The following is a 27,797-nucleotide window of genomic DNA, read 5'->3' on the forward strand; positions in this document are numbered from 1 at the left end:
GTGCACGAATTTGATCCGCGCACTGGTACGCAGTCTGCCATGTCAGAGAATAAACTCCTTGTAAACTTGTTGTAAACTGTGCGCGGCTTCCTGCAAGTGCGCTAAGCAAATTTTGAAATGTTCAAAATCTCTGGCACGCATTAATTATGTGAATTTCATGTGAACGTTGCGCAAACAATTAAAACACTGTCAGTGCGAGTCAGCAGCACATCACAGCGCAGCGCATTTGAACGATTATAATGAGATGTTAAATCTGTCATAAACATAATTTTACAGATACGCATAAGAAGGAATGAAAATGCAATTGTTTTACCAAGCCATTACAATATAAATATTACAAATACTCACCTTTGAGACCACTCCAAATGCGTTCTCCATGTCATGAAGTGCACGTGCAGCTGTAGAAAATTCCTCTGTGATTCTGGAAGCGATTAGAGGTAGTTTCATCACTCAAACTGTGAGAGCAAATGATTAATCCACTACAAAATAATTATTTTATATAACGCAGCGTCCAGTGGCACAAAGCACAGAATCCAGCGGCACACAGCGAGTCACACTGGCACGATGAATTGTGCGGCAGCGCAGGGGTTAAATGCATGCAAATGTCGAGGTGCCTTAAGACTCTTCAGCTGCATTAACCTGATGCCACATTCCAACAACTTTGACCTCTGAAATGATCCAAAACTACTTGAGATTATGAGGGTCTTTCAGAAAATTCAAGCAATGCTAGGTCACATCTTGAGTCTCTCTGTAGACTTCAGCAGTGTGGAGGACATCATCATCAATCTAAAATGGTTACACAGGTGGGATTTAAGTTTGGTAAATAGGTAGAACTCAGACTGAGCCAATGGCAACAGTTCAAAACCACATTTGGCCACTTGAGCCACCTATGTTGTGCAAACAGTTCTATCACCTTGGAGAGTAACAGTTTGTCCACTTGTACCATTTCTCTCTGGTTCTCTTTGATTGCTTCTGACAACATAATGTTTTTGGTAATGGCACTGTTTCCCCTACAGTTTTTGCAGGCCCATTGGTATTCACCATATTGTCCCCCACCCCCCAAAATCGCAAGGTACATTATGTGGAAAAATATCAGGCGCTCAAACTCAAAAGCTGAAGTTAAGCCATGTGCTCATTATTTATGTCAGCCAACCAGACTTCTGCAAATCTTGATTACTGGTGGTAAAAGTACACACAAATAAAAAACAACTTTCACAGAAAAAAAAAAAAAATATATATATATATATATATTTTTTTTTTTCCATGTTAAAGAATACCCAAATAACAGGATCACTCAGTTTTAGCATCACTAATTTCAGCACCACCAACTGCATGGGAGCAAACAATATATTTGGGTATAAGCAAAACTTTTTGTGCATATTTACTGTCAGAATGCTCCCAGTCATCACTGACAGATCCCAGCATGTATGTGCAACTGCTTTTTTCTTTCAATGTTTAACTGCAGACGCCAGGGGTCTCATGTACAAAACGTGCTTATGCATAAAAATGCGGCATACGTCCGTCTCCACGCGCATGTTCAGATGTATCAAAAGTGAAATGGCTGTGGAAAAGTGCGGTGCGTTACACAAAACTCATGGCTGCCGTATGCACGTTTCTTCAGCTATTGTTCCACTGCCAACACATAGAGGTGATGCAGGGACACTGTTAATATTGTGAAAACATGAAGTCGTCAGAGTGATGTGCACATCGGAGACACAGTTATGATCAGTTAACACACCTATGTGCTTGCAATTATATGGTTGGATATAAATGCATGCGCAAAGCGATGCGTAAAATGGCACCAACAGTGGCTGTGTTAGCGTTGTGAGAGGACCTTGCAAATGGTGCAATCCGAAGTGTATTCCGTGTATTCAGGGAATGCAAAGATTTACTTGCAAATGACAAAAAACTCATAAGCCGATTTCGATTACCAAGGCCACTGTTACTGGAGTTGCGCACAGTACACAGACAGCCCAGAGCGGAATATAGTGAGGAGCCAGGGGCTGTATGTGCCCACACAGGTGCTGACCACACTGGGCATCATGGCAACAGTGGCATTCCAGCGTGAGCTGGTCTATTGGTCAGGAGTGTGCCAGTGAACCTTGCGCCGAGCCATGCCAGCTGTATGCAACGCAATCATCCGAATGTCATCCAGGTACATCACATTCCAACATTAAAGCACAGTTTGCAGCAAAAGCCAGTTTCCCTAATGCAGGGCTGGCCAAGTTCGGTCCTCGAGAGCCACATTCCTGACACTCTTAGTTGTCTCCCTGCTCCAACACACTTGAATCCAATGAAAGGCTCATTAAAAGTCTGCTAACGAGTCTTTCATTGGATTCAGGTGTGTTAGAGCAGGGAGACAACTAAGAGTGTCAGGAATGTGGCTCTCGAGGACCGAACTTGGCCACCCCTGCCCTAATGTAATCAGAGCTACTGACTGCACACATGTTGCTTACGAGCGCCATCACATGAGGAATTTGTTTTTGTTAATAGGAAACAATTTCATTCTATCAGTGGTGAAATCATATGTGATGCGCAAATGCGCATCAGCCTAGAGGCTGGCACAGTCCGCAATGGATGGCTGCTTGGTGGTTAAATAGTTTATTAGTGTAATTGTTCCGAACAATAACCAGCACAGGCACATTTGAGCATGTGCACATTCAAATATGTTTTTGTTATTATTATTTATGTGTTTTCTTTTTTGATGGTGGAACTAGAGGGCTTCTTTACAGGCCCGTGCTTGTCACCCTGTGTAATGTTGTGAATGTCACACACTGTCAGCCACTGCACACCTAATATGTTTTTACTTCAGTGTGTGTGCTGCTCTGGCCTCAGCATTTACGCACTTATTTAATTTTCACTTTACATTGCGGTGAGCTGCATGAGAGAACGGTGAGCGAGCCATTGTTTTTGCACGCTGCCTCTACAAGTGCTTTAATTTTTACACATGACAACACAGAGACAATGGTGGAAGTCATCAAACACACTACGCTCCACACTTATGTCACCAGCAAATAACACAACAAAACTATTTAAATAAATGTGCATATTGAGATGGGGGCATGGACAGAGAGGTGCTTGGTACTTCTTCATGTGTGCTCAATTCCATGTTGATTCGAATGTATAAAGGAATGTGCTTGGATCCATGCGTACGCAAACTTGATACAATCTGAATTTTTTGCGCTTATGCCAGTTTCTATGTTTTGTTTCAGTAGGAAATCCAATGAAAGTCTTTGTACATGAGCCCCCTAGTGAAACCATGTCCACAATAAGGATGCTGGGCAAAACCTGTTCACAAGGCACCAATTAGTAACCCTCATTAAGGTGCAGCACAGCTGCAAACTTATCAAGCTGCTGTCTGCCAAAGCATCACGCAGACAGCGGTTAAGAATCACACAAGTTTAGTGCCTTTATTTACACTCAACAAAAATATAAACGCAACACTTTTGGTTTTGTTCCCATTTTGTATGAGATGAACTCAAAGATATAAAACTTTTTCCACACACACAATAGCACCATTTCCCTCAAATATTGTTCACAAACCAGTCTAAATCTGTGATAGTGAGCACTTCTCCTTTGCTGAGATAGATCCATCCACCTCACAGGTGTGCCATATCAAGATGCTGATTAGACACCATGATTAGTGCACAGGTGTGCCTTATGACTGCCCCACAATAAAAGGCCACTCTGAAAGGTGCAGTTTTATCACACAGCACAATGCCACAGATGTTGCAAGATTTGAGGGAGCGTGCAATTGGCATGCTGACAGCAGGAATGTCAACCAGAGCTGTTGCTCGTGTATTGAATGTTCATTTCTCTACCATAAGCCGTCTCCAAAGGCGTTTTAGAGAATTTGGCAGTACATCCAACCAGCCTCACAACCGCAGACCACGTGTAACCACACCAGCCCAGGACCTCCACATCCAGCATGTTCACCTCCAAGATCGTCTGAGACCAGCCACTCGGACAGCTGCTGAAACAATCGGTTTGCATAACCAAAGAATTTCTGCACAAACTGTCAGAAACCGTCTCAGGGAAGCTCATCTGCATGCTCGTCATCCTCATCGGGGTCTCGACCTGACTCCAGTTCGTCGTCGCAACTTCGCACAGCCATTGAAGAGGAGTGGACCAACATTCCACAGGCCACAATTGACAACCTGATCAACTCAATGCGAAGGAGATGTGTTGCACTGCATGAGGCAAATGGTGGTCACACCAGATACTGACTGGTATCCCCCCCCAATAAAACAAAACTGCACCTTTCAGAGTGGCCTTTTATTGTGGGCAGTCTAAGGCACACCTGTGCACTAATCATGGTGTCTAATCAGCATCTTGATATGGCACACCTGTGAGGTGGGATGGATTATCTCAGCAAAGGAGAAGTGCTCACTATCACAGATTTAGACTGGTTTGTGAACAATATTTGACGGAAATGGTGATATTGTGTATGTGGAAAAAGTTTTAGATCTTTGAGTTCATCTCATACAAAATGGGAGCAAAACCAAAAGTGTTGCGTTTATATTTTTGTTGAGTATATGACAGTTTGGCTTCAGCAGTGCAGGTGTCTTCACAGTGCATTACTTTTTCCACATTTTTTTTTATGTTACAGCCTAATTCCAAAATGAATTAATTAATTTTTTCCCTCAAACTTCTACACACAATATCCCATAATGACAATGTGAAAAAAGGTGGGGTTTTTTTTTTTTAGATTTTTGCAAATTTATTAGAAAAAAAAATTAAGAAATCACATGTACACAAGTATTCACAGCCTTTGCCATGAAGCTCAAAATAGAGCTCAGGTGCATCATGTTTCCGCTGATCATCCTTGAGATGTTTCTACATCTTAATTGGAGTCCACCTGGGGTAAATTCAGTTGATTGACATGATTTGGAAAGGCACACACCTGTCTACTTATAAGGTCCCACAGCTGACAGTGCATGTCAGAACACAAACCCAGCACGAAGTGAAAGGAATTGTCTGTAGACCTCCGAGAAAGGATTGTCTTGAGGTACAAATCTGTAAAGAAGCATTTCTGCTGCTTTGTAGATCCATATGAGCACAGTGCCCTCCATCATCCATAAATGGAATACATTCTGATGCACAAGGATTCTTCCTAGCACTGGCCTTCCATCTAAACTGAGCGATCAGGGGAGAAGGGCCTTAGTCAGGGAGATGAACAAGAACCTCTTTGAAGTCTTTGGCATGAATGCCAGGCATCATGTTTGTGGAAACTAGGCATCATTCCTACAGTGAAAAACGGTGGTGGCAGCATCGTGCTGTGAGGGTGTTTTTCAGCGGCAGGAGCTAGGAGACTAGTCAGGATTGAGGGAATGAAGCAATGTACAGAGACATCCTGGATGAAAACCTGCTCCAGAGTGTTCTTGACCTCAGACTGGCTCATCTTTCAGGAGGACACTGGCCCTCAGCACACATCCAAGATATCAAAGGAGTGGCTTCAGGATAACTCTGTGAATGTCCTTGAGTGGCCCAGCCAGAGCCCAGACCTGAACATCTCTGGAGAGAACTGAAAATGGCTGCGCACCGACTCTCCCCATCCAACTTGATGGAGCTTGAGAGGTGCTGCAAAAAGGAATAGGTAAAACTGCCCAAAGATAGGTGCACCAAGCTTCAAGAAGACTTGAGGCTGTAATTTCTGCCAAAGGCGCATCAACAAAGTATTGAACAAATGGTGTGAATATTTATGTACAACTCCAATGAAGTTGGGACATAGCACAGCCACAGCATGAAGTTATGGGAAAGAGTAGTAAAAGCTAGGCTTAGAAAACAGGTGAAGATCTGTGAGCAGTAATGTGGTTTCATGCAGAAAAAAAGCACTACAGATGCAATGCTTGCTCTGAGAATACTGATGGGGAATTATAGAGAAGGTCAGAAGAAGTTACATTGTACAACCCCAACTCCAGTGAAGTTGAGACATTGTGAAAAATGCAGATAAAAACAGAATACAATGATTTGCAAATCCTCTTCAACCTATATTCAATTGAATACACCACAAAGACAAGATATTTAATGTTCAAACTGATAAACGTTTTTGTTTTTGTGCAAATATTTGCTCATTTTGAAATGGATGCCTACAACACATATCAAAAAAGTTGGGACAGGGCAACAAAAGACTGGGAAAGTTGATGAATGCTCAAAGAACACCTAACTGAAAACAGGTGAGTGTCATGACTGGTTATAAAAGGAGCATCCCGAAAAAGCTCAACCCTCACAAGCAAAGATGGGGCGAGGATCACCACTTTGTGTACAACTGCGTGAAAAAATAGTCCAACAGTTTAAAAACAATTTTTCTCAATGTTTAATTGCAAGGAATTTAGGGATTCCATCATCTACAGTCCATAATAGAATCAGAAGATTCAGACAATCTGGAGAACTTTCTACACATAAGCGGCAAGGCCGAAAACCAGCACTGAATGCCTGTGACCTTCGATCCCTCGGGCAGCACTGCATTAAAAACCGACATCATTGTGTAAAGGATCTTACCATGTGGGCTCAGGAACACTTCAGAAAACCATTGTCAGTTAACACAGTTCGTCGCTACATCTACAAGTGCAAGTTAAAACTCTACCATGCAAAGCGAAAGCCATACATCAACAACATCCAGAAACACCGCCGCCTTCTCTGAGCCCAAGCTCATTTGAAATGGACAGACGCAAAGTGGAAGAGTGTGCTGTGGTCTGATGAGTCCACATTTCAAATTGTTTTTGGAAATCATGGACGTTGTGACCTCCAGATAAAAGAGGGAAAAGACCATCCAGATTGTTACCAGCGCAAAATTCAAAAGCCAGCATCTGTGATGGTATGGGGGTGTGTTAGTGCCCATGGCATGGGCAACTTACACATCTGTGATGGCACCATCAATGCTGAAAGGTACATCCAGGTCTTGGAGCAACACATGCTATTATCCAAGCAATGTCTTTTTCAGGGACGTCCCTGCTTATTTCAGCAAGACAATGCCAAGCCACATTCTGCACGTGTTACAACAGCGTGGCTTTGTCGTAAAAGAGTGCGGGTACTAGACTGGCCTGCCTGCAGTCCAGACCTGTCACCCACTGAAAATGTGTGACGCATTATGAAGTGCAAACGGAGACCCCGGACTGTTGAACAACTGAAGTCATACATCAACCAAGAATGGGAAAGAATTCCACCTACAAACCTTCAACAATTAGTGTCCTCAGTTCCCAAACGCTTATTGAGTGTTGTTAGAAGGAAAGGTGACGTAACACAGTGGTAAACATACCACTGTCACAGCTTTTTTGAAACGTGTAGCAGGCATCCATTTCAAAATGAGCAAATATTGGCACAAAAATAATAAAGTTTATCAGTTTGAACATTAAATATATTTTGTCTTTGTGGTGTATTCAATTGAATATAGGTTCAAGAGGATTTGCAAATCATTGTATTCTGTTCTTATTTACATTTTACACAACATCCCAACTTCATTGGAATTGGGGTTGTACATGTGATTTCTTAGTTTTTTAATAAATTAGAAGAAAAACTTTTTCATGTTGTCATTATGTGGTGTTGTAAATGGAATTTTTGAGGGGAAAATGAATTTGCTTCATTTTGGAATAAGGCTGTAACATAACAAAATGTGGAAAAAGTGAAGTGCTGTGAATACTTTCCGGCTGCACTGTAAAATCGTACTGCTGTCAGCTGACCAGATGGCGCCACAGTTGGCTGCCTACAGAGAGAGTGCAGTTCAAAATGAAGTCAAATTCCTTGTATTCTGTGGATACTTGGTGAATAAAAGCTATTCTGATTCTGATTCTGATTCTGGCCACCGATAAGATAAAAAAAAAATAATAATAAGGTGATTCACATGCTGTCAAATCATTAAAAATAGGTATTCATGTATGTCTCTCATGTATGAGAGACTAAGAGAATCAAAATGCTGAAAATGTGCTGAAATCATTATTGACATCCAAATTAATGGATATTATCTAAGATTTCATCAAGGCACCCAAAAGGCATTTTACCCTCTAAAATATTTTATCCATCTGGCAGGTATGGTGTATCCATTTGCTGATTAAGAAGCATGATTATTGTACAATGTTAGTTCCAGCTCTGTAAAATTTTACAGGTCTTCTGAAAACTCTGAGGGAAGCCAGTGCTAGATTACTTTACCCTCAGTCCTCTATAGAAGCAGGTGGGTTTTAATAGAGCCTTCCTGATATATTGGTTGGCCGATAATATTGGCTGATATGAGCCTTTCACCAGCATATCAGCATCTGCATTATTTTTGTCAATATGGAAACGTTTGTAAGTCCCTTCGGCTGCTTCCTTGTTTGCACTCGGGGTCGCCACAGCAAATCCAAGGTGGATCTGCATGTTGAATTGGCACAGGTTTTACGCGGGATATCCTTCCTGACGCAACGACACATTACATGGAGAAATGTGGCAGGGGTAGGATTTGAACCCGGAACCTTCTAACCAATGCAGAAAAACACTTGGAAATTGTGTCATTGTGTAGTTTGTCTAGCAGAGGGAATTATTTCTAATACAGTCAAGCTTGGCTGAGACCCTATCACCCCTTCATCACATTAGCTACAAGCCAGCTGCCACTAATTTTCCGCCAGAGTGGACATTTTACAGCGACAAGAGATATGTGGTAGCTATGCAGTTAGCTAAGGCCAAAATTGACCAGAAGTCTGTTTTATGCGAATGCCAAGTGATGTGACATGGTAACTGTCAATCCGAGTGATGGCAGTGTCACAGCAGCGTGACATACATTGATTGGTTGTTGGTTGTGTTTTGAGTTATTTATAATAAAGTTGAAACTGTTTAAAGTGTAAAACCTGAAGCATCACCTACAATTTCCTTGTCAGAAGTGTTTGATAATGAAATGTTAGCAATCATTACCATTTTTACATATACAGTATATCGGCAGATATATTGGTATCATAACTCCAAAAAATCCATATCGGTTGGGCTCTAGATGTTTTAACTTATCCCTCTGGAGTCCAGGATATAATTGGCCATTTGTGACTATTTTTGTTTTATCTTCATAATGTACCTTAACAAACTGTTTACTTTGCCTTGTTTGTGTCTTTTTTTTTTCAGCACAACCTCGCCTGTGTGACTTTACAGTTTTCTTTCATTCTGACATACTGTATCACTGAACTTAAATTCACACAAAAACATAAAATCCAAAAAGTTTGTTTGTTTGTCCATCTGTCTGTGTGTCTGCAGCCCATATATGGGTAAAGAGGTGGAGTGGGGGGTGATACCTTACATAACCTGGGCAGGACAAATGAAGCCCGAAAAAACAAGTTCAGCTAACAGGCTAACTTCGGGTTTGGGTGAATATTTAATCATATTTCTGGAGGCTAAGCAGTGGTTCTCATAACAGTTTTGCTTTGGTGTAAACATTAAAAATTATGACCCACTTATTCCTCAGCGACAGTGGATTAACGACCTAACATCCTCGAGATGCGGATAGCTACTAAAGTGCTAACGCTATTAACATCTTATGACTACTTCAGATAACAGAATAATTGTAGTTTGGGTGTTTATTACATCATATTTTGGGGGTTGAACAGTGGTTCTCATGACGGTTTTGCTTTGGAGTGGTCATTAAAAATTATGACCTGCTTATTTCCTCAGTAATTGTGGATTATTGGCCTAACATCATGAAGCTACCGATAGCTGTTAAAAGCGCTAACACCCTTAACAACCAAAATTACATCATTCTCCCTATTGAGGTATCCCTTGTGCACCAGGGAGGCGCTGCAGTCAAAACAACATGGGAGAAACCACATGATGACAATTGCAATTAACATTAAACCACCAAAATGTAAACTTTATGCCTTTCATAACATTTATAAGAGACTGACATACATGAGATCCCTGAACACTTGCTATAACAAATAATCTAAATATTCTGTGTCCTGCTACCTTCAACCTATATGGAACTTCATAACACAAACCAAACTTCAGACATCTTATATATATATATATTATTCTGGAACAACCAGCACAAACAGTGTTGTAAAGGGCAATGAGCAGGATGTTAAAGAGCAAACTTCACTTTCCCCCAGAAGGACATAAACAGGAAGCGATTGTGGCTTACAGAAATTGGTGTTGTAAATAACCGAGAAACAACCTGAGATTCTTGCATGTTTACATAAAACAAACACAATAACGTCTAAAAGCCCAGATAATATATTCACTACAGTTTTAGCCACAATATACAACCCCTGGCAAAAATTATGGAATCACCGGCCTCGGAGGATATTCATTCAGTTGTTTAATTTTGTAGAAAAAAAAAGCAGATCACAAACATGACACAAACTAAAGTAATTTCAAATGGCAACTTTCTGACTTTAAGAGACACTATAAGAAATCAGAAAAAAATTGTGGCAGTCAGTAACAGTTACTTTTTTAGACCAAGCAGAGGGAAAAAAATATGGAATCACTCAATTCTGAGGAAAAAATTATGGAATCACCCTGTAAAGTTTCATCCCCGAAACTAACACCTGCATGAAATCAGATCTGCTCGTTAGTGTGCATCTAAAAAGGAGTGATCACACCTTGGAGAGCTGTTGCACCAAGTGGACTGACATGAATCATGGCTCCAACACGAGAGATGTCAATTGAAACAAAGGAGAGGATTATCAAACTCTTAAAAGAGGGTAAATCATCACGCAATGTTGCAAAAGATGTTGGTTGTTCACAGTCAGCTGTGTCTAAACTCTGGACCAAATACAAACAACATGGGAAGGTTGTTAAAGGCAAACATACTGGTAGACCAAGGAAGAAATCAAAGCGTCAAGACAGAAAACTTAAAGCAATATGTCTCAAAAATTGAAAATGCACAACAAAACAAATGAGGAACGAATGGGAGGAAACTGGAGTCAACATCTGTGACCGAACTGTAAGAAACCGCCTAAAGGAAATGGTATTTACATACAGAAAAGCTAAACGAAAGCTATCATTAACACCTAAACAGAAAAAAAACAAGGTTACAATGGGCTAAGGAAAAGCAATTGTGGACTTTGGATGACTGGATGAAAGTCATATTCAGTGATGAATCTCGAATCTGCATTGGGCAAGGTGATGATGCTGGAACTTTTGCTTGGTGCCGTTCCAGTGAGATTTATAAAGATGACTGCCTGAAGAGAACATGTAAATTTCCACAGTCATTGATGATATGGGGCTGCATGTCAGGTAAAGGCACTGGGGAGATGGCTGTCATTACATCATCAATAAATGCACAGGTTTATGTTGATATTTTGGACACTTTTCTTATCCCATCAATTGAAAGGATGTTTGGGGATGATGAAATCATTTTTCAAGATGATAATGCATCTTGCCATAGAGCAAAAACTGTGAAAACATTCCTTGCAAAAAGACACATAGGGTCAATGTCATGGCCTGCAAATAGTCCGGATCTTAATCCAATTGAAAATCTTTGGTGGAAGTTGAAGAAAATGGTCCATGACAAGGCTCCAACCTGCAAAGCTGATCTGGCAACAGCAATCAGAGAAAGTTGGAGCCAGATTGATGAAGAGTACTGTTTGTCACTCATTAAGTCCATGCCTCAGAGACTGCAAGCTGTTATAAAAGCCAGAGGTGGTGCAACAAAATACTAGTGATGTGTTGGAGCGTTCTTTTGTTTTTCATGATTCCATATTTTTTTCCTCAGAATTGATTCCATATTTTTTCCCTCTGCTTGGTCTAAAAAAGTAACCGTTACTGACTGCCACAATTTTTTTTTTCCTGATTTCTTATAGTGTTTCTTAAAGCCAGAAAGTTGCCATTTGAAATGACTTTAGTTTTGTGTCATGTCTGTGATCTGCTTTTTTTTTCTACAAAATTAAACAACTGAATGAACATCCTCCGAGGTCGGTGATTCCATAATTTTTGCCAGGGGTTGTACAAAGAGTTTTACCTTGCAATGTTGATGCTGTTGTCAGTGTGCAGCAGTTAAATTGCAGCGTTATCTGCGTGTCTTAATTCATTTCTCAATGTTCTTGACATCTCGCAGAGCAGCGAACTCTCTGAGATTTTATGGGATTTGACACCTCAATAGGGCAAATACAATAATTTCAAAATGTAAATACTGGCACACACCATAGACAAGTCTTAGATGATCTCTTTGCAGATTTAACCACACAACAAGCCATATTATTAAAAATATTTGTCATAAAATGCTCAAAACAATAGACACTGTTCCCCACAACAGCTAGCAGCCGCAGCCAGCCGCGTCTGACCCCTCACTCACACTGCCTCCAGTGTTATCATTGCAGGGTAGGGATGCGGGACCCGCAGAGAATCCAAGTCATTAAAAAGATACAAAGCTCTCTCGGTGGCTCTGCGGTTGTGGTTACTGAAACCCTGCGGCGCTGCGGATTTTTCAACAAGAAGTCTATCCTTGCGGGCTGCCGGAGCGCTCCACATCACAACAGCGAGCGTAGTCTCTGGACCTGTTGGCTGCAGCTCCACACAGCAGACAGGGGTCGGTGTAAGTGGCCCGCTGCGGCACTTACCGAGCCTGCAGACTCGGTAATCGCATCGGAGGCAGTGAGAGTGAAGCCTGAGACTGAACTCTCAACTCAGCAAGCTGCCACTCAAAGTGACCACACCCTTAATAGGGCAACGCAGTCTCATTTGGGGCGGGCACTAAAGGGGTAAATATGACACATATGACATAATTTCTCTACTTCCGGGGTACAAACCACAGCATTTTCAGTGGGGTTTTGGGCAAATGGCGAGCAAACAAGGTGAAAATGCAAAGAAAAAGTGACGGTGCGGTGGGAAAGTGGACAGAACGACAGGCGAGAGAACGGAGCTACTCTGGTTAGCTGTGTAGGCTAACACACAGCTAACCAGAGTAGAGAAGAGAGAGAAGCTAACAGCTTCTCTCTCAGCCCCAACCAGTCCCAGCAGAAGACTGCCCCTCCCTGAGCCTGGTTCTGCTGGAGGTTTCTTCCTGTTAAAAGGGAGTTTTTCCTTCCCACTGTAGCCAAGTGCTTGCTCACAGGGGGTCGTTTTGACCGTTGGGGTTTTACATAATTATTGTATGGCCTTGCCTTACAATATAAAGCGCCTTGGGGCAACTGTTTGTTGTGATTTGGCGCTATATAAAAAAATTGATTGATTGATTGAACACGACGTCTCCCACCTCCTCGCCTTGTCTTCTCCACTGAGAACCGAACAAAAAATACTTTTTGCGACTGCTTTGGTGATTGCAGCCGAAAACAAAACAGTACACCATTTATCTGTGTGAAGTTATGCTGTGTATATATTAAATGGAGGTCCCCGTAAGTGGTCAAATCCCACGATATCACGGAGAGCTCAAATGAGACTACGGTCTCCTATTATGTATAACTTTATGGCTTATTTGTAATAAAATGTTCAAAAACAACAAAACTTCAACAGCAGCTGTAGCTAGCAGCCTCTGACCGACCACAACAATAACACACAAACTGTTACTCAAACCAGCCATGCCCCTAATGTTTAAGGGATATGGGTCTTTATTTTTAAAGACAATGACAATGACCATGACCATTATTTACATCTTTTTTTTTTTCAAAACAATTCATTCTCTGACTACATTTATATGGTCAGTTCAATCATTTTTTATCTTTAGCAATATGCATTCTAACTAACGGGTTTTCTGCTCATGTGACATAAATAGTTTTGTGCATGTATATATATATATATATATATATATATATATATATATATATGTCATCTTTCCATTTGTGCTCTTGCAGGCTGGTGCGGGAGGTGACGGGTGTTAATGTGAACATGCGGGTGGGCATTCACAGTGGGCGTGTTCACTGTGGGGTGCTAGGCCTGCGCAAGTGGCAGTTTGACGTCTGGTCCAATGACGTGACACTCGCCAACCAAATGGAGGCGGGAGGGAAGGCAGGGTGAGCCCTGTCACTTGACACTGTACTGTCAGAGCTTTCATTGGCCCTTTTGTGTGTGGTGAATACGTAATGTTTTTGTGTGCAGGCGTATCCACATCACCAACGCCACACTTCAGTATCTGAATGGAGATTATGAGGTGGAACCGGGCTTCGGTGGAGAGAGGAACGCTTACCTGAAGGAGCATAATATAGAAACTTTCTTGGTATTGGGGTGCAGCCAGAAGAGGGTTAGAGCACACACACACACACACACACACACACACGTGCATTCTTGAGTACGTGGTGGACCTCACACTCAGCCACTCTTATCCTGGCAAAATAGGACTGAACTAAGACTGATGACCTTGTTCATCAGACTGTCTACTCTGTGGGGTTTCCTTTATTTCAGAAAGAGGAAAAAGCCATGATGGCCAAGATGCAGCGAGCACGTGCAAATTCAGGTGAGGGCTTGATGCCACGCTGGGTCCCTGACAGATCTTTCGCCAGAACCAAGGAGTCCAAAGTCTACAGGCAGATGGTGAGACACATGGAGTAATGATGGTCACACTCACAGCTCCAGTTCTTCTTCACTCTCTCTCAATTCCTCTATTTCCTCCACATAATCTGAAGTAACGTCTTTCTTCAAACAGCATCTAATGTCCCTGTTCCACTATACACACAAGTAGTGCCTGACCTAGTACATGTCATTTCAATTTTCCATGTGATGCAGGTGTCATTTTCACACCCAGTATGCATTTTCCTCAAACATCAAATGTTCTTACACTTATCTGTATATATTCAGTTCATGTTATTTTATTTATATAGCACCAAATCACTGCATCAGTTGCCCCAAGGTGCTTCACAAAGGTAAGATCTAATGTTCCCAACCCCCCTGACCATGTGCATAGGGGACAGTAGTATGGAAAAACTTCCTCCAGTGTTTTTGAGGAAGAAACCTGAAGCAGATCAGACTCAGAGGGATGACCCACTGTTTAGGCCATACTAACGCTAATATCTCACTGCGCTGCAACAGCCTGCACGCCGTGCACACGTGGAGATGATGCTGGATGTCACCTGTGCATCAAATGGTTACTACTCCAGCACTCCGCTTTTTTTTTTTTTTTTTATCGGGGCACTTCCAGAGGATCACGAAGCCCATGCGCACATGGAGCAGCACTTTGAGTGCATCATGGTGCTCAGTCAGTGGACAATTGTGTGGTCATTTGCACGTGGAGAGGACAGTCACCAGCTGGGACATTAATATTGATGTGTAGAACCTCCTGGACATCTTCTGCAAGTCTGTGAGTGGCTTTCCACACATTTCTTCTGTTTTTAATTATTATTTATAGTGTTATTATTTTATTATGTATTTCACTTTATTTTATTATTATTTTCCATGCTTTTTCTGCCTAAAGTCACAGCCTCTTTCACATACCAACAATGTAATCGTCTACATCCATTCTGAGCACTGTGTGCACAAATGTGATGCGATGTCAGCTTTTCCAGTGGCGCTGAACATCCGTGAGCGTGCCACCCAGCATTTGCATGCAAATCCTTGAGCCTGCAAAGGACGCATCAGTGCCTCTCAACTTTCGCGTGTGTGCTGTGCGGCATGTCATTGGCTCTCGCACGGTATGTGTGCCAACTGCTTGAGATTTGTGGCCATATTTTTGCCGCCAATCTGGACAGCATTCAGCAGACAGTCGGCCATCATGCATGCACGTGTCAGGAGGACCAATTCAAGTTATCACCTTTTTGCCTGTTTTTCGCATGTTTTTGTGTCTCTACCTACTCTCCACCAGTCGCGCATCAGTGAGATACTACCTTAACAACAACAGAGATCAACATATTCAAACAAAAGTCCAGTTGCGCTAGTCTACAGCCGAAATGCTTCCCAAATTAATATCGCCAAACTTTACTAATTTTGGTCCACTCAGAATGAAAAGCCCTGTTTCCACCGAGCGGGACAGGTCAGTATGGCACAGTACGGAACACTATTTTGTGCATTTCCACATGCAGATGTAGGAACAAGTACGAAAATAACCGACCCGTACCATACTACTTTTTCAGCAGCCTTTGTCTGGGTACCAAAATAATGGAACGGTAGCAAAAGGGAGGCGCTGACCCACTACTGTCCGTTGATTGACTCAGCAGCTGAAGCAAAATCTTTATTCATCACACAACCATTCATACAGTTCAGACTGTTTCAAATATTAAAACCATTCACACACTGAGTAAATATTAAAGTCTTAAGCTTACCTGGTACGTCATTTCAGTCAGATTCATGATCGCAGCCTGATAAAAGCTTATCCACATATAGCCTCCTTATTTTGGAAAATGACATCATGAAATACTTTAAATTCCTTGTCATGGCTGAATAAACACAGCATTTTTAAAGATGTCCCTCGTTGCTTGTCTGCTCCGGGTGCGTTTCTCAGCCTGAACCAAAGGATGCCGGCGCTTTGTCCCACAACATTAGCATAGTTTAAAAGTTGAAAGAGTCACAGTGCCTCGTTCAGCAGATCCCATGATTCACCAAGACAAGTGGTAAATGGACTGCATTTATATAGCGCTTTTCCATCTACATCAGATGCTCAAAGCGCTTTACAATTATGCCTCACATTCATACAAACACACACACACACACCGATGTCAGGGTGCTGCCATGCAAGGCACTCACTACACACTGGGAGCAACTTGGGGTTTAAGGTCCTTGCCCAAGAGTCCTTTGTGATTTGCTGGTCAGGCTGGGATTTGAACTGAGGATGCTCTGGCCTCAAGCCCAGCGCTTAAGCATTAGACCATCACCTCCCCAAATTAAACTTAAAAAATGTTAAAGTATACTTTATGGAGTCCGTGTGGAGGGGGCGAGGCCACGTGACAGCATACACGCTCACGATGATGTGCATGCTGACGTCTACCAAACAAAGGGATTCTACTGGTGGTGGAAACACAAACCAAGCCACACTTAACGGTTCCGACCTGTACCATCCAGGGTTTTCACGTGTCCCATAATCCCTTGCGCACCAGAGAGTCGCTGCAGTCAAAACAACAACGAGAATCCACATGACGACAATTGTAAATGAATATTATACTACAAAGCATATTTTTTATGCTTTTCGTCAAGTTAATAAGAGACTGCATTGCATGATACCCTGAAAACTTGCTAAAACTTGCTAAATTATAACAAATAATCTGTGTCTGCTACGTTTAATCTGCATGGAATTTATGAAACGCAAACCGAATTTCAGACATATTATATATATTAGTCTGGAACAAAGAGAACAAACAGTGTTGTAAAGAACAATAATCAAGACGTTAAAAAGCAAACTTCACTTTCCTCCAGAACGACATGATCAGGAAGTGAGCGTAGCTCACAGCAGCTCCCATTGAAAATAAGAGAGACAGCCTGTGATTCTCGCATATGTTTACATAAAATAAACGCAATAACAACATCTATAAACCCAGAGAATATATTCATGACAGTTTTAGGCACAATATAAAAATAGTTTTATGTTGCGATGTTAATGCTGTTGTCCGTGTGCAGCGGTTAAAGTGAAGCCCGATCAGAGCGTCTCAATGCAGTTCTCAATGTTACTGAGATCTCACAGCGCGGCGATCTTTTCAAAGTTTTGCGGGATTTGAAACCTGAAAAGGGTGAATGCCGTACCAACCCAGACCGATTGGTGGAAACAGGGCTAAAGTAATGTTTGAAATTGTCGATTTGCTGTAGTTTTTAAGATATGTGACTGGGTCAGCATATATGGCCCTGACTTTGGATTCACAGAGGATGGGTGAGTTATAAAGGGAAGGGATCTTAATTTAAATCATAATTAACTAAATACATCTTTGACTGATTCTAGGCAAGTAGGTTCAATGCTAGAGCATTTACTTCAGGTACATTCGGAAAATGGAGCCCATCTATGCTTGCAGACTACTGCTGGACAGTGACAACCTTTGCTCCATTTAGTAAATAGAAGAGACAGGCCGAGAAGCCCAGAGTAGACAGTTACAATAACATTAATTAGCTAATTTGGTTCTGCAGGTGAAAGCAGTATTTGTGTTATAAATAAATAATGTGCCTAGCTTTGTAACATTTATTTGTATTTGTGTTCCATGTTTATCTCATGTAGCATTGTCTGTTTAGTTGCCAAAAGAAGCAATTCACTTTTCTTTTGGAACTGTTACAATAACTTTAATTAGCTAATTAGCTTCAGCAGGCTAATGTTACATTATAAATAAATAAACAGCATATCTGTACAGTGGCCAAAAGAAGCAGTTTGGTCATATTTTCTGCCTGTTGTTAACTTGTGCTCCCCAACACGGTGTTTGTGTTATAAATAAATACTTTGGAGATTATATTGATTTTCCATGTTGCTACCACTGTTGCATGAAGTGGTAGCACAACATTTGAAAAAAATTAATGTGATTTATACTCTAGTGTGACTATTTTGTCCTCTTCATTAAGCATTTTTTGACAGGCTCCAGAAAATACAGCACACTCAGTGCACACTGATATAGTGCATTATAGCAAAATGAAAATTAAACTAACTTGAACACAATTAATAATGATATAAAATAATTATTAATGGGAACATTACAGATTTCTTAACTCTGGTTTGTACCATATTTTAACACCTCTTTTCTTCCTTCACACAGCTACTTGCAGCCATTGTCCAGTTTATGGACCTGACTGTATGGTTGTGACATGGGTTATATGCACTTTTATCAAACGCTTGTCACTTCTATTAAGTTAATGTCCCCCAAAGCAGCTCTGAAAATAGAAAAAATAGAAATGTTGAACACTTAACACATTTGAATCGGATGCTTGGTTGCAACCAGTTATGCTGGTAATTCTAATCTGACCGCTTTTTTCAGTAATGAGTAATCTAACGCGTTAATCTTTCCAAATCAGGAATCATATTAAAGTTACTTCTCTGAGTCACTGTTCATTACTATTATTTTTGCATTGCAGGTCGATCACAGCATTAAACTTTGCCTGTGGGCAGGGGTTTAGGGTTTGACTGAACTGCCCTGCCACCTGCATTGAGCTTTACAAAGACATTTTTTATGCTTTTTTCCTCTTTCTTTAAAACTCTGAGTCACTCTGTGTGGCCTCACTAAAAACAGCTGATCCGTGACGTTTAACAACTAACACTTTTTTCCACCCAGATGCACCTAAACTCTCTTTCTGAGGACAGCATGACATAAAAACTCTGATAAAACTTTCTTACCTGTCAATCTGGTTGTGTTTTCTGCATAAATCCATTTTTTTTTTTTTTTCAAACGCCAAAGCAGGGGCAAATCCACACGTGGAGCGGGGCATAGAAGCACCCCCCCAACACCCCTAGATTAAAGGTATACTTTTGAAGCCTTTTTTTCTACTAATACTACTTATAATAATAATCATTTCAACAACTAAAATGTTTAGAGAGAATTTAATAGTTAGAAAAAATGTTAGAAAGAATTTAATCATTACAATTTCAGTTCAATTTAATCAGCTTACAAAGCGCCAAATCCCAACAGAAGCCACCTCACACAAAACAATTCAACATAAAAATTAAATGAATAAATAAAAATTAAAAAATTCAAGTACATAATTAAAAACAGAAGTAAAAGAATAAAACAAATAAAAAACTATTCATAAGAAAGAGAATAAAAATAGGTTTTAAGTCTTGACTTAAAAATGTCCATGGACTCCGACTGCCTCACGGTCACAGGAAGAATAAACAATGTAGGTTAGAAATTGCAAGTTTTACTGTTACAGTGCTGTCAACAGTTAAATATGAGGTCAAGAAAGATGTCTTTATTTTATGTTTTTTAAAACAAGCATTTATACTCACTGAAGTCAAGAAATGCTGACTATAAAGTGAGTTTTGGCAAAACGGGTTATCCTTTTCATGTTGAGGTGGGAGGGGGGTGTTGTCAGCAGCTGTTGAAAGTAACTAATAAAGTAACTAGTAATCTAACTTAGTTACTTTTAGAACTGAGTAATCAGTAAAATAACTAAGTTACTTTTTCAAGGAGTAATCAATAATTGTATTATTTTTCAACGTAACTGTGGCAACACTGGATGCAACAAATACACAATCCTGAAAAAGACAGATCTGATCTGTACTGATCTGTTCCTATGAAAAGAGGAGGTCCAAGGATTCCAAGGAATTCCCATCACATGAAGCCAATCCGATGAGACAGCGACTGGAGATGGTGCACGTATCACTCACCGTTTTCTTTTCATTTCTGACATTATTTCTACCTCTTCTCCTCCTTTTGCACTCTTCCTCTCACAGAGACTGAATCCTAGTAGGGAAGCGGGTGTAACTTGAAGCCTTACAACGTTAATTAAAACATCTGTCTGGCTCTCAGGGACTTGCTGTGCAGATGTCTGAGTCTCTGTCTATTTTTCGCATCCTATGTGGTAACATGATAATCTCTGTGTTTTCTCTCCTTCTTGCTCCAGTGCCATCTCTGCTTCTCATTCTCACTTTGTCCCGTTTCTGTGTTTGATTGTTCTCAGGGTATTGATGAAGCCTCCAGCAAAGACAAGTGAGTGTTTTGGTTCCAGTTTTTATTGGCTTGGTTTTTGTTGATAGCGGGCTGACTGTCAGACTGTCACTGTTGCAGACTAACTTTGGAGCACGCTGTTAGTTTTATACAGTCTCAACCAGCCCAGCACTAATACCATATTAGCTGAGTCATGATGCCTGTCACAGCATATGCCAAGTCTGTATCACACATGCACACACACACACTGACCTTTTTTTCCATGTAACTCTTAGCCGCTGCGCTCAGGAGGCCTTGAACCCAGAGGACGAGGTGGACGAGTTTCTTGGACGGGCCATCGACGCACGTAGCATCGACCAGCTAAGGAAAGACCATGTCAAGAAGTTCCTCCTCACTTTTCAAACTCCTGACCTTGAGAAAAAAGTTAGTATTTGATGAAGGACAACTAGAAATTCAATGACACTGACTGACAAATAAATATATACTGAGACAAATGTCCAGTAAAACATTGATGTGATCTCTAATGACATGATACTCTTGCACATTTAGTATTACTTGGTGTAGTTCGTTGCAGACCAGGTAGTTCAGTGGATAGGAGTTGGGGCACCAATATGTAGACCTGGGTCACACTACCTGTCTAAGTCTTTGGACGACACTTTAGCTGCATTGTCTTAGTCCAACCTGCTGAAAATGGGTACCAGCCTTGGCTGGGGAAGTACAGTGCCCTCCAAAAATATTCAGTCCCTTGGTATTTCACACATTTAAATTTGTTTATGCCATTTCAAATACATAAAGTAAATCAGGCTTGAAACTCAAACTCAAAGCATCTCTACAACTTGATCTAAATTAATTAAAAATATAAAAGCCAAGATGATGGGTTGCATAAATAATGGGCCCCTTTGGTATAACACCTGTAAATAATCAGTTTTATTGCGTTTTCTTCAGACAAGTCAGGGGATGAATACATGAACATTTCCAAGTCACTGAATATGTCTTGGATTTTATTTACATCAATTATGAACAAATACATACAGTATTTTTGAACAGTAGATACTGTAGTGTTTTTGACGATGAAGTCACATAGATGTCACACGATGAAGTTATACACAGTCAAGATTCTCAAGATCACCATTAGAGACCTATGTGTATTTACTTGTACATTTACAGTGGCTTGCAAAAGTATTCAGCCCCTTGATATTTCACACATTTTAATTTGTTTAGGACATCTCAAATACAAAAAGTAAATCAGTCTTCTCAATATAAAAAATTCTAAAATTATCTTCCTTAAATTCAAACTCAAAACAAATCTCTACAACATGATATAAATTAATTCAAAATATAAAAGCCGAGATGATGGTTGCATATGTAATGGGCCCCTTTGGTATAATACCTGTAAATAATCAGTTTTATTGCCAGTTGTCTTCAGACAAGTCAGGGGATGGATACATGAACATTTCCAAGTCACTGAATATGTCTTGAACTTTATTTACATCAGTTATGAAGAAATACAAACAGTATGTCACTCAAAGGTAATTCTGTGTGGGGTAGACAGTTCTCAAAAACTGAGTGACTGTGCAAGATGGAGAAGAGTGAGGAAAGCCACCAAGACAGCTAGACAACCCAGAAGAAGTTATAGGCTTCTGTGACTGTGATTGGAGAAATTGTGCACAGTGCAAGTTTTGGATTTTATATCCTCAGTTATACAGCTTCATGATGAAGTGGGACAGAGGAGGATTTTCTTAAAAAGAAGACCTGAAAGTTCACCTACAATTTGCCAGAAGGTATGTCTGAGATGCAAGCCTAGATTTGATGTTTTAGTGAAAGAAGACCCTCCTCTATACCACTTCATCATGAAGCTGTATAACTGGAGATACAAAATGCAGAATTTGCACTGTGCGCATTTTGTCCGATCACAGCCAGCCTAAGTCTTTTTCTGGGTTGTCTGGGTGTCTTGGTGGCTTTCCTCACTGTTCTCCTTCTTGCACAGTCACAGTTTTTGAGAACTGTCTACTCCACACATATTGACCATAGAGTGCCATATTATTTGTATTTCTTCATAACTGATGTAAATAAAGTTCAAGACATATTCAGTGACTTGGAAATGTTCATGTATCCATCCCCTGACTTGTCTGAAGACAACTGGCAATTAAACTGATTATTTACAGATATTATACCAAAGGGGCTGATTACTTATGCAACCCATCATCTTGGCTTTTATATTTTTAATTAATTTATTTCAAGTTGTAGAGATTTATTTTCAGTTTGAGTCTAAGGAAGATCATTTTAGAAATTTTTATATTGAGAAGCCTGATTTACTTTTTGTATTTGAAACGCCATAAACAAATTAAAATGCGTGAAATACCAAGGGGCTGAATACTTTTGCAAGCCACTGTATACTGCGGTGCATAGAGCATGCAGGGTATGTATCAGCTCTGTGATGCCTTTCATTTCTATTCTGCTTTCAGTACTCCAAAAAGGTCGACGATCGTTTTGGCGGCTATGTGGCATGCACATTCCTTGTTTTCTGTTGCATCTGTTTCATTCAGATCATCATTTTTCCAAAGTAAGTGCTTCTCTCTCCTCTAAGCTGACTTACGATCCAGTTTTCCAGCTGTGCTGAACTGTGGACAGGAAATGTGGCCTTTATTAGTTTATGAGGAGTAAATGACAGTTGTACATCCTAATAGGCCTGTTTCTTCTCTCCCACAGAACAACACTTATGCTCGGCCTTTACATCAGCATCTTCATCATCCTTGCCAACATCCTCTTCATCTGTGCAATCTACTCCTGCATCAAAGTAACAAACCTTAAACAGTTATCTTAGGATCGGAGTCATGATCACGTTGTCTTCAGACAGCATCATTAATGGTTTTAACTCGGTCTGTGTCTGATTTTGTTCCTCACATCCAAGCTGTTCCCAGCTGCCTTGCAGACTGTAACAAAGAAAATAGTCCAGTCTCGTGCAAACAGCACACTGGTGGGCGTCGTCACCATCCTTCTCCTCTTCATCTCCTCCTTCACTAACATGGTAGGGTCGCCTCCTCACCACACTGGGTCACTCTCTAGTATTATGCAGTGGTTACAGCTCTTTTCATGTTGATACAATGAAACCATTGACAGTCCCCATGCTTCTGTCCCCGAGTCAGCTCATCCATCATGCGCAACTCAGACGTTGGGGGGGGGACTTTGGTCTGGAGTTGAGATGCAATTAATCATACATATGATGGAATGAAATATGGTGGAAGTAAATTTCCCCTAAGGGGGGGTAATGAATAAAGAAGGTCCAATGTTGGTGCAAGTCTCACAAGGAGGTCAAAGAGGATGGGAGTCTGGGAGACTTTTTCCTCCCAAGAAATTTTTAAATTCTCTGTTAAATTTTGAAACATTTTTTAATGGTTTTCATGTGTTAATTTTTTCAGTTCAAGTAAATTGGGGTCTTGTTCATGAGTAAGGGGACAATGGAGTGTGAGATTGGCCAGAGAATCGGTGCTGCAGCCAGCAGTACCTCCTCTTCGGGCGGCCCACACAACAGGACCCCCCCCCCCCCCCCCCCCCCCCAACGGGCGCCTCCTGGTGCCCGACCCAGCTTGTCGGGGTGTCGCTGGTAGAAGTCCGCCAGGAGGGCGGGATCCAAGATGAAGCTCCTCTTCACCCAGGAGCGCTCCTCTGGTCCGTAACCCTCCGAGTCCACCAGATACTGGAAACCCCGAGCAGCTTCTTTACTGTCCAGGCCGGCTCACCGTCAATGATGCGGGCAGAAGGCGGCGCTGGTCCGGGGGGGGCGGAGGTCCGAGGTGTGGTGTGGTTTAATTCGTGAGACATGGAAAACCGGGTGTATCTGCAGTGAAGCTGGGAGTTGAAGCTTCACTGCGGCGGGACTGATGATCTTGGTGATAGGAAAGGGTTCGATGTACCGGTCTGTCAACTTAGATGAGTCCATTTGCAGAGGGATGTTTTCGGTTGAGAGCCACACCTCCTGCCTGAGCTGGTAAGCTGGGGCCGGGGCTCGTCGGCGATCTGCATGGCTCTTGCCCGCGTCCAGGCCTTGAGGAGAGCAGAGCGGGCTGACTCTGTAAGTGAGATAGAGTATCTCGTTAATAGTTTTACATCCTCATTGAAGACAACTTTGGATGCTGTAGCTCCTCTGAAAAAGAGAGCTTTAAATCAGAAGTGCCTGACTCCGTGGTATAACTCACAAACTCGTAGCTTAAAGCAGATAACCCGTAAGTTGGAGAGGAAATGGCGTCTCACTAATTTAGAAGATCTTCACTTAGCCTGGAAAAAGAGTCTGTTGCTCTATAAAAAAGCCCTCCGTAAAGCTAGGACATCTTTCTACTCATCACTAATTGAAGAAAATAAGAACAACCCCAGGTTTCTTTTCAGCACTGTAGCCAGGCTGACAAAGAGTCAGAGCTCTATTGAGCTGAGTATTCCATTAACTTTAACTAGTAATGACTTCATGACTTTCTTTGCTAACAAAATTTTAACTATTAGAGAAAAAATTACTCATAACCATCCCAAAGACGTATCGTTATCTTTGGCTGCTTTCAGTGATGCCGGTATTTGGTTAGACTCTTTCTCTCCGATTGTTCTGTCTGAGTTATTTTCATTAGTTACTTCATCCAAACCATCAACATGTTTATTAGACCCCATTCCTACCAGGCTGCTCAAGGAAGCCCTACCATTATTTAATGCTTCGATCTTAAATATGATCAATCTATCGTTGTTAGTTGGCTATGTACCACAGGCTTTTAAGGTGGCAGTAATTAAACCATTACTTAAAAAGCCATCACTTGACCCAGCTATCTTAGCTAATTATAGGCCAATCTCCAACCTTCCTTTTCTCTCAAAAATTCTTGAAAGGGTAGTTGTAAAACAGCTAACTGATCATCTGCAGAGGAATGGTCTATTTGAAGAGTTTCAGTCAGGTTTTAGAATTCATCATAGTACAGAAACAGCATTAGTGAAGGTTACAAATGATCTTCTTATGGCCTTGGACAGTGGACTCATCTCTGTGCTTGTTCTGTTAGACCTCAGTGCTGCTTTTGATACTGTTGACCATAAAATTTTATTACAGAGATTAGAGCATGCCATAGGTATTAAAGGCACTGCGCTGCGGTGGTTTGAATCATATTTGTCTAATAGATTACAATTTGTTCATGTAAATGGGGAATCTTCTTCACAGACTAAAGTTAATTATGGAGTTCCACAAGGTTCTGTGCTAGGACCAATTTTATTCACTTTATACATGCTTCCCTTAGGCAGTATTATTAGACGGTATTGCTTAAATTTTCATTGTTACGCAGATGATACCCAGCTTTATCTATCCATGAAGCCAGAGGACACACACCAATTAGCTAAACTACAGGATTGTCTTACAGACATAAAGACATGGATGACCTCTAATTTCCTGCTTTTAAACTCAGATAAAACTGAAGTTATTGTACTTGGCCCCACAAATCTTAGAAACATGGTGTCTAACCAGATCCTTACTCTGGATGGCATTACCCTGAGCTCTAGTAATACTGTGAGAAATCTTGGAGTCATTTTTGATCAGGATATGTCATTCAAAGCGCATATTAAACAAATATGTAGGACTGCTTTTTTGCATTTACGCAATATCTCTAAAATCAGAAAGGTCTTGTCTCAGAGTGATGCTGAAAAACTAATTCATGCATTTATTTCCTCTAGGCTGGACTATTGTAATTCATTATTATCAGGTTGTCCTAAAAGTTCCCTAAAAAGCCTTCAGTTAATTCAAAATGCTGCAGCTAGAGTACTGACGGGGACTAGAAGGAGAGAGCATATCTCACCCATATTGGCCTCTCTTCATTGGCTTCCTGTTAATTCTAGAATAGAATTTAAAATTCTTCTTCTTACTTATAAGGTTTTGAATAATCAGGTCCCATCTTATCTTAGGGACCTCGTAGTACCATATCACCCCAATAGAGCGCTTCGCTCTCAGACTGCAGGCTTACTTGTAGTTCCTAGGGTTTGTAAGAGTAGAATGGGAGGCAGAGCCTTCAGCTTTCAGGCTCCTCTCCTGTGGAACCAGCTCCCAATTCAGATCAGGGAGACAGACACCCTCTCTACTTTTAAGATTAGGCTTAAAACTTTCCTTTTTGCTAAAGCTTATAGTTAGGGCTGGATCAGGTGACCCTGAACCATCCCTTAGTTATGCTGCTATAGACGTAGACTGCTGGGGGGTTCCCATGATGCATTGTTTCTTTCTCTTTTTGCTCTGTATGCACCACTCTGCATTTAATCATTAGTGATCAATCTCTGCTCCCCTCCACAGCATGTCTTTTTCCTGGTTCTCTCCCTCAGCCCCAACCAGTCCCAGCAGAAGACTGCCCCTCCCTGAGCCTGGTTCTGCTGGAGGTTTCTTCCTGTTAAAAAGGAGTTTTTCCTTCCCACTGTAGCCAAGTGCTTGCTCACAGGGGGTCGTTTTGACCATTGGGGTTTTACATAATTATTGTATGGCCTTGCCTTACAATATAAAGCGCCTTGGGGCAACTGTTTGTTGTGATTTGGCGCTATATAAAAAAAATTGATTGATTGATTGATTGATTGATTGACTTCCACACCCAATGGCATCTCCTGAGATGGGCCTGGACCGAGGGGACCTCGACCTGTCCCTCTATGGCTGGGAACAATGGCGGCTGGTACCCCAAACATACTTCGAATGGGGAGAGGCCGGTTGCTGACAAGATCTGGCTGTTGTGAGCGTACTCGATCCAGGCCAGATGTTGGCTCCAGGCCGTTGGGTGCGCGGAGGCAACACACCTCAGGGCCTGTTCCAGTTCTTGGTTCGCCCGCTCTGCTTGGCCGTTGGTCTGGGGGTGGTACTCAGACGACAGGCTCACGGTGGCCCCCAGTTCACTACATAAACTCCTCCAGACTTGCGAGGAGAACTGGGGACCACGATCCGAGACGATGTTAGCTGGGATACCATGCAGACGCACGACGTGGTGGACCAGGAGGTCTGCGGTCTCCTGGGCCGTCGGGAGCTTCGGGAGGGCCACGAAGTGGGCCGCCATGGAAAACCGGTCCACTATCGTCAGGATGGTGGTCATTCCCTGGGACGCAGGGAGGCCCGTGACGAAGTCCAGGCCGATGTGGGACCAGGGGCGATGAGGCACGGGAAGCGGCTGGAGGAGTCCTTGTTCGGGTTTATGGACTGCCTTGCCCCTGGCACAGGTTGTACAGGCCTGGACTTAATCCCGGGTGTCAGTTTTGACTGACGCCCACCAGAACCGCTGCCGGACCACTGCCACGGTTCTGCGCACCCCTGGATGACAGGAGAGCTTGGAACCGTGACAGAAGTCCAAAACTGCAATCCAAGCATCTGGTGGGACATACAGCCGGTTTGGTGGTCCACCGCCGGGATCAGGATGTCGGGTCAGGGCCTCCCTG

At 41.7% G+C, this 27,797-nt stretch overlaps 1 protein-coding gene across 4 annotated transcripts in view; it reads left to right on the forward strand.

Moving 5' to 3' along the window:
- Nucleotides 1-27,797, forward strand: part of LOC117512327 (adenylate cyclase type 6-like) — a 167,421-nt gene that overhangs the window by 108,294 nt on the left and 31,330 nt on the right. For all 4 annotated transcript variants that reach the window (XM_034172344.1, XM_034172345.1, XM_034172347.1 and 1 more), the window contains 8 exons: nt 13,740-13,898; nt 13,984-14,125; nt 14,287-14,415; nt 20,395-20,423; nt 20,657-20,804; nt 22,847-22,944; nt 23,091-23,178; nt 23,293-23,409. In XM_034172344.1, coding sequence (XP_034028235.1) covers nt 13,740-13,898; nt 13,984-14,125; nt 14,287-14,415; nt 20,395-20,423; nt 20,657-20,804; nt 22,847-22,944; nt 23,091-23,178; nt 23,293-23,409 — 910 coding nt within the window. The remainder of the gene's footprint in view (nt 1-13,739; nt 13,899-13,983; nt 14,126-14,286; nt 14,416-20,394; nt 20,424-20,656; nt 20,805-22,846; nt 22,945-23,090; nt 23,179-23,292; nt 23,410-27,797) is intronic.

Source organism: Thalassophryne amazonica, chromosome 6, assembly GCF_902500255.1.
Source record: "Thalassophryne amazonica chromosome 6, fThaAma1.1, whole genome shotgun sequence".
Taxonomy (NCBI): domain Eukaryota; kingdom Metazoa; phylum Chordata; class Actinopteri; order Batrachoidiformes; family Batrachoididae; genus Thalassophryne; species Thalassophryne amazonica.